The sequence below is a fragment of the Poecile atricapillus genome, chromosome 4, assembly GCF_030490865.1.
Source record: "Poecile atricapillus isolate bPoeAtr1 chromosome 4, bPoeAtr1.hap1, whole genome shotgun sequence".
Lineage (NCBI taxonomy): Eukaryota > Metazoa > Chordata > Aves > Passeriformes > Paridae > Poecile > Poecile atricapillus.
In genome coordinates this window covers 54,690,789-54,703,907 of record NC_081252.1, presented here as the reverse complement: position 1 = coordinate 54,703,907, position 13,119 = coordinate 54,690,789, and the positions used below count along the sequence as shown (strand labels likewise).

Here is a 13,119-nt window from a genome sequence, read left to right as displayed (position 1 = left end):
AGGAAAAGAGAGGGAGAAGCTCCTCTCTTCTAAAAAACTTATTTTGTGTGGCAGAATACAGCAGAGATACACAGCAACACCAGCTTGGTGCCTCATTAGAAATCTTGACCAGTTGTATGTTAAGAAATGGAGTCTAAAGGATATCAGCACCAAGCAAGAAATTCCAACTACAGGATCTGCCAGCTGCAGAAAACAAATGATGCCTGCTCAAGCCAAGCACCATTACCTATTTTACTTATTTGTATCTTCTCCCATATTCAAGATGTTTCCCAGAATTTTGGTCTAGTTTTTCTTACTTCTCTTAATAAAGAATCAGAACAACCCCACTACAGCCAACACAAGTAACATAGATGGGTGACATGAAAAAAATCTAAAAAAAATTATAGAATTCATCTGTCTGAGATTTTATCTGTGTATCCTTCTGTATAAAAATCAGATCTACCACGTTATAAATCTGCTTCAGCTTTTTGTTTGAACAGATTCTTTCATGGAATGATGCAATGGTAACTATTTCATAGAAGAGAGACTGCTAGTTGACATTATCCAAAGCTTCTAAAGCTATTTCAAAATTATCTTTAATCTTGTCCTATGGACACATAAGTGGTTAGCTCCATCCATTGCAATACCTTCACTGTTTTGTCTTACAAAGACCTTCAGTTGTTCACTTTGTGGTTTTAAACACCTTTTGACCGATCTTTAATTCTAATTCTCCAACAACAGAGTGCTCATAATGATACACGGAAAAGTCTAGCTGAAAATAATCTAGTGTAACTACATATTAGTATTGAACAAAAACCAACATCTGTACAGTAACTCCACTATTAAGAAAAATTGTGTAATTGTCACTTTTTTTCTTTTCTTTTTTTTTTTAAATTCCGCACCACCCAATAATACAGTGATGGCACACTGTAGTGCCATAATTCAAGAAAGAAATAAACCCAAAGTATTTTCAACTTCTAAAATGCTGCAGTGTCTTTCCAGCTGCCAGCATGCTTTGTTACAGGCATGAACCAGGAGCAGAAGTGAGGCACGGGGAAACAGATAAAATTGCAAGGCAGGTAAGTGCATTATTAGTAATAAAAAATGACATGGTCATAGCCCTACCTTGGGGCACAAGGAGACCCACTGTATGAACTTTCTGTGCCAAAGGCACATAGGAGGTGATGAGAAAAGTATTCTTTGCATAAAAATTTAATGACTAATATCCATGAATGACTAGAAGGAAACGCTGAGTTTGCCAGATTTTGGCAGGATTTCTCTGCCTCTGTGGAACAGCCTTTATAGAACGTGCTAAGAATGAAACAGGCATCTGTCAATAAGGCCAGCTGAGGCTCTGTCTATGTGATTCTGTGAGAAAGACGCAATCTTTCCTGAGGCTAAAATGTTTCCACAATGCCATTTTCAAGTTCTGTATTAGTTCTCTGCCCCTATGAAGAGGTTGTCAGCAAGGTCATCAAGAATGTTTCTGCGAAGTTTTAAGTTCTGCTGTGCAGTTCTTGTTTAGTCTCAATCTTCAGCAGACAGACTGATCCCCCAGGATTTCCCTGTTACTATAATTAGAGTATAATGACCAAGAAAAGAAGCTGGAGCTCACAAATCAAAATGGTGGGTAATGAAGTTAGTGACCCAGTCACATACCAATCACTGACAGACTGGGATTTGGAGGATTGACTCCGATGGTGGGAAGACTACAAATACAGCATATTCTCTCAACTGGATGATCATTTCTCAAAAGAGACAGTAAGAGTACTCCTTTATTGTGTAGTTATTATTATCTTTTAGGTTAAGAATCCCATTTTGTCTCAGCATGAGAGAGACAACCTTATTAAATGAAGTTGGGATAATCACTCGACAAAAGTTAACATAAATCTGTTCCTCACTGAAAGATACATATACTTAAGTTTCAGTGATCACAATTTTTTTGTCATTTAGAAGACACCAATGAAGAAGTTTTTCAGGCGCACAAAAAAGTCTCTAATTGTTGCAAGGAATATTTGTCTCTCCACCCGTTCAAACGATTGTATTACAAGATTAATTTTGACTTCTTTTGGTAATCTAAAAAAACTTATAAATGCTGGGAAAATCCTGCATTTAGAGCATGTATAAACTCGACATGTTTCTAACTGCTGAGATATGCAGATGAAAAACCCAAGATAAATACAAAACATTCGTAGACATGTCCCTCCTGGGCACAGCTTGTGGTTCAAAATTTTTTAAAAACTAAAATAAATGCAATCTAATGATTTGGATACGACTACACCAACAAAACTTTGCATACACATTTGCATTAATTTTTCTTCTGTTTAAGATACTTAGCCGGCATGAAAACTAAAACTTACTTAATAGATCCAAAAATATTACAAATTAACATTTATGGAGACATTTTTTGCTTGCAGACTGTAATACTGTATTGTGATTGACTACATATTCAGTGCCTATTATTTTTAACATTCAAACAATTATACTTTTATTAAGATAGGTCTTGAATTAAGTCCCAACAGCAGATATTTTTCTCAACATCTATCATATTTTTCCAAGACAAGCTACAACAACTAATGCTTCTCAAGAAAATAAGTGCCACTCAGTAATTTGTGGATTCACATTATGAACTCAACCATTTTGAAGGAAGAAAAATACATAGTCACATCACTTGAATACTTAGAAACAAAGTCAATGATTCCATAAAATCTGAAAACATTTCACATCTATTGTCTTATTTTTCCTCCTTTTTCTACTGCTGTTTTCCCCTGCTGGAATATCTCAAAAATATTTTCTAACTAGAAATATCATTAAATGTTTTTATTGTTATGAGACCACCAGCAAAAGCCAACACATAATATAAATAAATGGTTGCCTTCATTCTCCAAAGATAAGAATTAAATGACTACCAGTTCAGAAATTAACAAAAAGCCATCCTGAAGCAAGTTCTTGCTTATGCTTTATATGGTTGTTTTTAAGAGTTATATCAAAAGCAATAAAGATTTCTTTATTTCTTAATATGTAGATGCAGAGAAAACATGGGAGGTTATAAGGACACAGTGTTCTAAAATTTCTCTTTACACTCATTTTTGCTTTTAAATTATACTGAAGCTTAATCTTTCTTCAACTAACTTGGCAACATTCACATCAAATCAAGTCTATTTTACAGTGCATATTAAAAAAATCCACACCAAAAAAAAAAAATAAAGAAAGAAATAAAGAAAGAAAGAAAAAAATAAATCAAGAATCCCCAGACTGTAAGTTCTACCATGACAGGAATTTCTCATTAGTAATGAACAGCAATTACCTTGATGAAGATTGAACTTTACTTGATTCAGGAATTTCTGGTACAGGTCGATGCCTTAAGATAAAAGATCGGCTTGCTCTTGGAAATACTTTCATGCAGTTTGGTGTACAGGAATCATATAAGTCATTGTCTATCATTTCTCCTTTAAACTTATAGAATGAAGAATCTGGTCTACTACCAGATAAATCACCCTCATCTGCAAACCTCTGATGTTTGTTTTCCTTGCATTTTGTCTCGCATGAACGAACAAATGAAGGAGGATCACGAAACACCAAAGGGCCAGTCAAGTGCTCATCAGCTTGGTATGCAGCAGTTTCTGTCAGTGATGCATTTGGCTGAGTATTCATCTTGATATTTCTGCTTTGACTGACAGTTTTTACTATGCTGTCTGAATTCTGGTATAACCTAGAAAAATCCAAATTTGTAAAACTATCATCATTTGCCTCCATTGAGTTTTCCTCTGCAAGTTCAAACTTTTCCTTATTAACATGAGATTTTTTAAGAAGTTGTTCTGATGATGCTGCAGGTTTAACGTCAGTCCCATCTAAACTTGAATTGCTTACAGGAGACTCCTGATCTGAGGATGAATACTGCTTTTCTTCCAAACCTTTCAAGTCTTTGAATTTTAGATTTTCACAGAAAAAGTAACTTCCTTGAATTTTCAAAAGACTGTCTAACTGCTTAAGAATCCTTCTGCGATGCCCTGTAGGTAACACTCCCATTTGCTGAAGCACACTGTTATTTATTCCCACACAATCTGTCACACTGTTATAGCCATATTTTTTAAAGTTAGGAAGATATTGTACAAGGTTAATGTTGACCAAAAATTCTTCAATATCAGTGCCATTGCCTGTGGATGACATGACTTCATTTCATATTGTCCCACACAGTCATGTAGAAATAGTCAAGTTGTATGCATGTTCACTAGCAAGAAACTCTCTTGAATTTGATGTCCACCAGCCAGCAGAAAACACCCATTTCCTCACACCTCTTCAAGTTTCTTCAGTTCAAACTGATTTTTTTTAAAGACTGCAAACATACAGAAAAGAAAAAGGACATAAAAAAAAATTCTCACCTGAACCTCACAATTACCTTGAATAAAATTGTGAAAGACTCCCTGTCACTTGAATTGTTCTGTTAGTATACAATAATTTCAACAATTGTAACCCATCCTTGTATCTTAGCCTATATGAAGAAAACAGCAAAATCAAAGTCTCAGCACAAGTAATACAGACTTAAAACACATACTCCCAGTAATTAAACATTAAAATGAACAGTTAAGAGATGAACCATTTACCTACACACACTCTCTTATTATGCAGTACTTGGATATCAGGGAGAAAAAAAGTTATTCAAAACCAGAACTGGAACCTTAAGCTTTTCTATTTCCACACTAGCACCAATTAATTATGGAACAGGGCTTCTACTCTCTTGTCGTCCAATCTCAAAATCTTTTTAGCATAGAAACACACTTGAAATGGAACAAAGGAAAAACGACTGCCTAAAGCATTCTACGTAAACTGAGCATTCAAGCCCTCTTCAACTGAGAATTCAACTGAACAAGTACTATCTTCAATAACATGGTTTGCAACAGTACATCAAGCCCTTCAAACAAAGTGTCCTGCAGGAACACAGGAAACAGGTAACCACCAGCATCTCAACTCTGACAAGGAAGCAGTCTTCCCTTGGACACAAAGAGAAAAAAAGGCATGACGCAATAGGCAAGTTCTAGCTGTCCATGAGTTTTTCCTTAGTATTTTCCAACACAGCTCTTACATTCCAGATTTCATCCATTTAAGTTATTCTTTCTTTCAAGGCCATATCTAAATTCACAATTTACAAAACCCAGATGGTACATTTTTGAAGGTGTTTGTAACAGTCTGAAATAGTATTTCTTCAAAGAAGGTTTAAGATCACCAACACTCAACAGGTTTTTTCACCTCTCTCTTTACTTCTGTATATTTGGCCTCAGGGAAACCTGCTGACTGTAGCAGCTGTCCTGGCACGCAGGCACTAGCCTTAAGCAGCCTGGAAAAGAAAATCAGCTTCAGTGGAAGAGCATCAAATTTAAGTAGCATTTAGAAAGAGTAAAAATCTTATGCCCAGAATTTTTCTGTGGTAGTAGGCATTGACACCTAATTCTTCCGTATGTTTCATGACAAAAAATGCTGTACTTATGATATAGAATGGAAGGTTAAAACATTGCTTACATTTTTACTGCATCAATTCTTGAATAAAGGATGAACTGTCTTCCTGTAAGATTCCTCTGTCTTTTGAATATCTAAGTCATTATTCAGCAAGGTAGTAATAAATAAATAAATAAATAAATATGTATGCCCCTCCTCATTACCCAAAGCCACATACAGATAAATCTAAATTTAAAATAATGTACTGCATGAAGCACAGCTGCTATCACTGCTATTGGCAATTGTACTTTCCTATGATTATGAAATAAATTATGAAGTAACTATCTCAATCACTGGATGTCTTTTCTCGCAAAATTTTGCAAATATCTTCATTACTCCCACACTTTCATAAAATGGTAATCAAAATCAAGGAAAAAGCTAGACTCTTCATACTTACACCATGTAAACACGTATGTGACATAGTAAGAACAAAAAAAAAGGAGATGAGCAAACTTACATTTTACAGTATGCTTACTATAAATGTTCCTTCATTTAAAATAAATCATCGGATTCTCTCTAGTCTCTAGCTTCATTTTTCTGGATGTATTTTTATCAGACCCGCAAGTCTGAGAAGTGACTTATCTTGAATAACAAACGGATGCAATTAAAACCTTTTAGAGAGACAACTCTACAGGTCAATCAGATATCAACCTCTCAGGAGAAATTAACTTTATTATGGAGTTAACCCTCAGTTAAAGATTCCCAAGTCATTTAAATTCAAAAAGTGTTTGATTGACCTAAACTTATTAACAATCCACTTTGATAATTACCTTTGTCCCAGCCTAACCTGCATGCTTATATAAACTTTCATCATTCCTTTAAAAATTTGAAAACTCAGCATTTCCTCAAAATTTTCATGGCAGCCTCTAGTCATAAAGGATAAAATTCAATAGTGTGGTCTCCACCCATCTCTAAACCCTGGAAAATGTAAATGTATAGTCTCTTAACAAGATGAATATATATTCTCAGATTCTGAGCACAGAATGAAAAAAAATTAGTACAGAAATTTCTTACTGGGGAAAAAATTATCACACAAGTACTGTTTGGGCCAGAAAATAGTCTTTCAGATACCCAGTAACTAAATAGAAAACACAATCAAACAGACTACAAACAAAAGAAAAAATGAGAAATAAAAACAAGCAAACAAGAAAAATACCAAAAAACAACAGCCAAACCATACACATATTCAAGTATATAAAATCCCTACAGTGTTAGCATATACTAAGGCTTTCAAAGTTGCAGTTGGTTATCTCAGCCATTTCCACCTTCCTTGACAGTTCTGGGTTTCATGGTAGCATTTGGCTATTTTTTCCCTAAGGTGTTAGTGTTCATTTTCAGACAGTAGCATCTTATCAATCCCTCCACCTTTCATAACCAAAAATTCACCTGGGAAAGTACCTTTAGCTCTGTATTTATAAATAAATGCATAAAGTTATATATAAATGTATGTATTTATACCCACCCATTCTCTCTTCTCTATCTTATTCCTGTTTTTTCTACATGCAATAGCTTTGCCTACATCTCATTCTGGAACACCTCCAGTGCTGTTACTTCAGGAACTCAAACAGCCATGTGTTATCAGCTATTTGGATTCTAACCCATCTTTGTATAAACCACATACCAATGCAAAGGGTAACCTAGCACAGAACAAACTTTGCTTCCAAATCTGTAAGAATGATTATGTTTTGCTGTGTATTTTATGAACAAAGCACGTAGCAGAGGAAGGAAGGAACTTCTTGCTGAGACGAAGACAATTTGCCCACAAAATGCCAACAGTGCTGGAAGATAAAGCCCAAAGCTACTTTCTGTTTCTGTAGTTGTCTATGGCAGAAAATATCAGTGTGTATCATTCAAGATTTCTGAAGACTTGCTATAGATTTGGCCTAACTATCCAACTGGTTAAATACCACTAAGATCACGTATTTTGTGGGTCTGAGCAAGGGTTTATGCTGACAACTGATTTGGTTTCACTACTTACACAAAGGTTAATGTAACAAACAACTAAACAAATCTACACACACTGGTGAGTGTTTTGCAGGCTAGAACATAAATATGTAGTAACTTCTTAAAATGTTTTATAAGGTGTGAACTCAAGAAGTATACAGAAAGGCAGAACACAAGGACCACCTTATTCATTACTCTTTGATACGATTTTTATCAATTTAAAAAATAATTTAATCTCCTCCTTAGCCTTGACTGCAAAGTAAGTTATAATAAACCCTAAAGAATGTGCAGTATTAGAAATGGAGTGACATATACACATTCGAACAAATACGTTCATTCTTTTTCACATCCATATTTCTACCACTACAAATCTGGCATTTGTTCAACATTAGTGTACATGGTTGCATATATTCTGTAAAACAAACCTCTTCTCAGAAACAAGGCAAAATAGATTTTTCCCACTTGGAAATAAAGAGAAAAAAAAAATCCCCAAAAAAACCAACAAAGAAACAAAAAAATACCAGGGGAATTTGAACTTTCTTAAATAAAATTGATTCTTGTTGTAATATTATATTCTTCTAAGTAGCGTAACCAAGACAAAAAATCACTATTCTCAACATGGTTGCTAAAAATAGGAAAATGCTATAATGGTTATTAAAAAAAAAAACAACCTCAAACTTCTTGGAAGACACCTGACCACTCTATTTTATCAAAATAGGGACAAAACACCTATATTGCTATGTGAAAAAAGCAATACAAGGAAAAATATCTGGGCTTTTCTTCTAAGAAAAAAATTCAGCAGGGGATGAACTGCAATGTGTGTTGCACACCCCAAGCCTTCTATAGGATCATCCTCCTTTCTTTCAAAGAAGATGTTTCTCACACTTGTTTACAAACTAATTGTCAATTTCTTCTTTTTCACATTTTATGGAAGGGACTTAGACAAGGAGTGGCAAAAAAACTCTGAGTGGCCTAACAGTTCTTTTCTTTTACTAAAACTGACAGCTAAATACCTTCAAAGAAAAATGGCAATTCTAACTCTCAGAAACCTTCTTCGCGTGGAGGGTAAGCACCTACATCTAGAATTCTGGAAAGCTATTTCTACTAATTTTTAAATTCTTTCATTCTACAATTTTTCAAATAGAAAAGTCTTGAAGACAAAATTGACTGGGAGACAGACAAATCTTTGTTGAAGCAAGCAAGCAATCCAAATGTTAATAATGTGTGAACAGTAGATTATAGGTGAAGACAGAAACACTCAAGTGGGCTTTTTTTTCTCCCCTTTTTTAATATCGATACAGATACAAGCCTGAAGAAACTGTCAAACCTTCAAAAGTACATGGCAAGATAATCATGCTGTGAGCAATCAGTTCAACAAACACAAGCAAGTTCAGGCTTGCTCCCAACTTCTGCTAAACCACATACTAGATTAAGAGCCTAATAAATATGTTAAAAAAACCCCAGCAAAATAAAACAGTAAAACAGGTCTTACCAAGGAGCAGAATGAAATCTGCAAGTAGTGAATTTCATTTTCGTATTGTAATTGTCTCCATACAAACTGACAAGATTAACATACAAAACACTGTGAAGATCTTTTCCAAAACCTACATTATACAATCAGCATACTGACTGCTTTTTAAAAAAGTAAATATATATATATATATATATATAGATAGATAGATAGATAGATTGATTGATTGCAAGAACTCCTATAGAACTGTTGCCTTTACCAATACAAGGAAGTTACTAAGCACAGGTCAACCTAGTGGATGATTACAAAATTACTTTAATTACATCTTCTGTCAAACTGTTTCTTTGCTGTTTTTTTGGTGTTTTGTTTCTTGGGGGTTTTTTCTGTTGTTTGGTTGGGGTTTTTTATTTTTATTTTTTTTTATTTCAGTGCACTTGCCTTCTAGAAAAAGGTTCTGCAACCTTCGTTACCTCGGAGTCAAGCCTCATGCTGCAAGAAATTCCAGTGGAACAACTTGCAAAGTCGCTGGAGTAAGAAACTGCATGGCATGAATAAGCAAACTGAAGGTGGAATTGGAACTTTGGGAAGTTGCTGTGGCAACTGGGCAAAGCACTCGGGTGCTTTACCATTCACTTCGTATTCTCCAGAATCCAGGACGTACTACATCTTCTTCGACTTTCTTAAATTTTCTGATAAAACTTCCAGGTATATAAGGGCAGCTAACATGAGGTCTGTTCACATCTGATTTCACAAAAACAACTCACAGAGTGAGTAAATAAATACACAATAGCAAAGCACTGTTCTTTAGCGTGACATTTACGTACAAATCGTTAAAACTATGGAAGCTATAAGGAAAACAGAGAGCAATACACGCCTTATTTTCTATCTGCCTACCTGCTGTTCCTGGTCCGATCCCGGCCTGGCTATGTGTCGCTCCTGTGGGACCAGCCCCGCGCACTCGGCAGCTCTCGGGCCAGAGCAGCAGCAGCGCGGCGTTCGCGGCCGGTGGGGCCGGGAGCTGCAGCATCTCCCCCGGCAGCGACCAGAGCCTGCCCAAAACCCCGCACACCCCGCGCCCGCCGAGGCCGCCTCACCTTTGGCAAAGTGGCTGACAGGGTCAGGGAGGCAGAGGAAGGAAGCGCAGGGCTTTAGATTGCTTCAACTTTCAGTTCTCCCTGCGGCTCCTCGCTCGCTCACTCGCTTGCTTGCTTGCTTTCTCTCCCTCCTTCCTTCCTTCCTGCCTGCCTGCCTGGCCCCACACCCCACCCCACCCCCCGCGCTGCTCCCCGGCAGGCCGCGCCCGCGGAGCGCCCTCCCTGCCGCAGGAGGCGGCCGCACCTGGGCGCGCCGGCAGCGCCCTCCGCGCCCGCGCCGCGGCTCAGGGCGTTCTGGCCGGGCCACATAGTTCCCAAGGAGTCACTGGGAAGCCCGCAGGCAGGGCTTCGGCTGCGGAGCGCTGTGTGCGCCAGCGCATCGCTTCACAGGCGTCCCGTGTTGCCCAGCCCGGGCTGGGCAGGCGGAGAGTGTCCCTTCCTGCCAGGCCGGTGAGCAAAGGGCGCCCGGCGCCGCCTCAGTCACCACACGAGCCGCGCTGAGGGCAAGCGCTCCAGCTGCGAGGAGGCAGGACAGCCTGCCAGAAGTGACACAGCTCCCATCACCTGAGTAAAAAAAAAAAAACCTAAAGGTACTAAGCTTTCAGTGATTTCCAAGAATTCCCCAATTCTTGGAACTCCTCTATGTCTCTGAAAAATTGTCACTCAGATGAAACCAGCATTTTGTTAGACAAAATTATACGGAAAGTACTTTAAGGTAGTCCATTGGTGGACATACACATCGTCTTCTTGAAGAGTAAACTCTCAACTTTTGTAGTTAAATCCAAGGAGGTTTCAGAGGGTTTACAGTGTTGCAGCTGAGGTCCGAGGTCTGTCACCCACCCTATCGTACCAAAGAAGAACAGAAGCAAAGATATACTGAGAAAAAAAAGGTAATAATTAAAGTGCTAACTTAGGAGCAAGTAAACCTGTGTGCCATGATACTAAAGTGTGGTTTCAGCATCACAATTTAGAATGAAAACAGCTTTTTCACTCTACACCTTTCAGACAAAATTTCCAGATTAGAAGTTTGCAGTTCAGTATTACAGCGTGAGTTTCACCAGTGCCCAAGCCTTGTGAAAATACAGCTGCAAGTTCTAATTATTAGATACTTAATTATCTGTGTACCCCAAAAATGCTGTTAATTTTACCTCCTGAGCTTTTATTAGGCAAGCACATTTTTGCATTTGCCTTTTTTTGACATTCTAAAGAAATTTATTGTGTTCTCGCTTGTCTTTTTAGTAATGCTGTTGTAGCATCTATCTCAGACAAGGAATTGCCCTTTCCAATTATTTGCTAAGGGGCTGATATGTTTCCAAACCAATTGAGTGCACAGATGTGATTCAGGTAAGTATACTAACACCCTTTTTTGTCATAGCCTTTCTGGATTGTAACCTAATGACTCACAGAGTCATCTGATCACAGATTTACCTAACATTTCCAGCTAAGCCTAGCTTGCTTTCAGAACAGTAGGAATGCCAATGAATACTGACTTTGAAAAGGAATTTTAACCACAGTAACTTAAACTATTTGAAAGATTCAGGCCCTGTAAACAACAAAAGATCGACCTCTTCTGCAAGGCTTACCTCACCATACAAAAATTCAGTTAATTAGCAGTTTGTGGTGGGCTAGAAATTCTTTCTTCTCAAGTCTAAGAGTATGGTCATTGGTCAATACCCTGAGCTCTATTCTCTGTCAAAAAGTTCCCAAGTCCTTCTGTAAAGCCCACTTTTCTTCCTCTTCCAGGGACCCATGTGATTTGCCCATGCCACTGGGCCAGTGGCAGAAGACTATAGATAAAGGTCTGCTCAGCATTTGTCTTTAAAAAACGGGTGTGAGACCCTCACATGGAATTCACTGAAAGAATTGCCCTCAGCACATTTATACCTGTACAGTATTGGTATCTTCCCACACACAGTGTCTCAGACAGAGTTTTACTTACTTAGTTTCCTTGACCACAACACTGGATCACAAGAACTGATACATTTTTTTTCAGTGCATTTTTTGTGAGAGGGCAAGGAATGGGAGAAATGAACGTTAAACACGTACCCAGTTGTTCTTCTTCCTGTTTGCATTAGGTCCAGAAAAATTGCAATACACACAAGATCATTTTAAGTCATATTGTGCTATTAGGGGTTTAGGGGCTTTTCTTGACATTTTTTGTTTTGTGTTTAAGTTATATCATCAGTACCATACAAACCCATATGATGTTTTATTCTTTGTTAGAAATAAGGTAGTATAATTTGATATATGGTATTTTACTCTTTGTTAGAGATCAAGTAGCATAATATGTCATATTTTAGGAAAGCTCTCAAGTCTCTATCTACAGCATTTAGTTCTCTGATTAGCATGGAATGACAACTTTCTAACAGTACAGTACAAATGTCTTACAAAAATCTAGCAGGAAATTGCATCTTACTAATTTTGGTGTAATTCAGATATGACATAAGGCAGAGTACATTCTAAGACTTGTTGATAAGACTGAGTTTCAAAAAATCCACTGATAGGCCTGAAAACTGCAGGGGTTTTATCTGATAATTTCCTCTTCGTGTTTCTATGTTGCTGTCATGAATAAGTGTTAGGCAGATTTTTTTTTAGTAGATCAAGACAAAATTTCAGTCCAGAAATTAATTATAAATAGGAGCTGTATGACTTCTGGTACGTTGTCTGAAAGACATTAGGGCTTTTGTATCCTAAAATATGTTTAACCATATAAGAAGATCATTCATAGTAAATATGCTAAGAATACCTTCCAGCTCATATTTATCATTAAAAAAACCTTTTAAAAGCCTGGCTTCCAGCCATTAATATTGACCTAATTTTTTTTTGTTTTTAACATCAGTCCTTAAGAATAACCCTGTAAGTCTGTATTTAAAGATGGAATAATATCATCAAACTGTACAGGAACTAATCCTTAGGATATAAATATATGCCAGATTTCCACAGTGTGTGGTTTGTCGTATATCAAAATAGATGTTTGTCACATTTCTTTGTGTTCTTTAAGCTTATACTGAAGTTGATTCAAGTAGTCAGACATTGTCCACATTCAAATGTTGTAATTTTTAGATGTGTATATTTTCAAAACTATAGATCAGTTCTACTTGCTGCATATTTATTCTATTTAAGAACTCCAAATCCAGC

At 37.0% G+C, this 13,119-nt stretch overlaps 1 protein-coding gene across 1 annotated transcript in view; it reads right to left on the bottom strand.

Annotated features, from left to right (window-relative positions):
- Positions 1–4,240, bottom strand: part of ARAP2 (ArfGAP with RhoGAP domain, ankyrin repeat and PH domain 2) — a 108,384-nt gene extending 104,144 nt beyond the window's left edge. The window contains exon 1 of the mRNA XM_058838005.1: positions 3,287–4,240. Coding sequence (XP_058693988.1) covers positions 3,287–4,149 — 863 coding nt within the window. The 5' untranslated portion in view covers positions 4,150–4,240. The remainder of the gene's footprint in view (positions 1–3,286) is intronic.
- Positions 4,241–13,119: the final 8,879 nt, after the last annotated feature.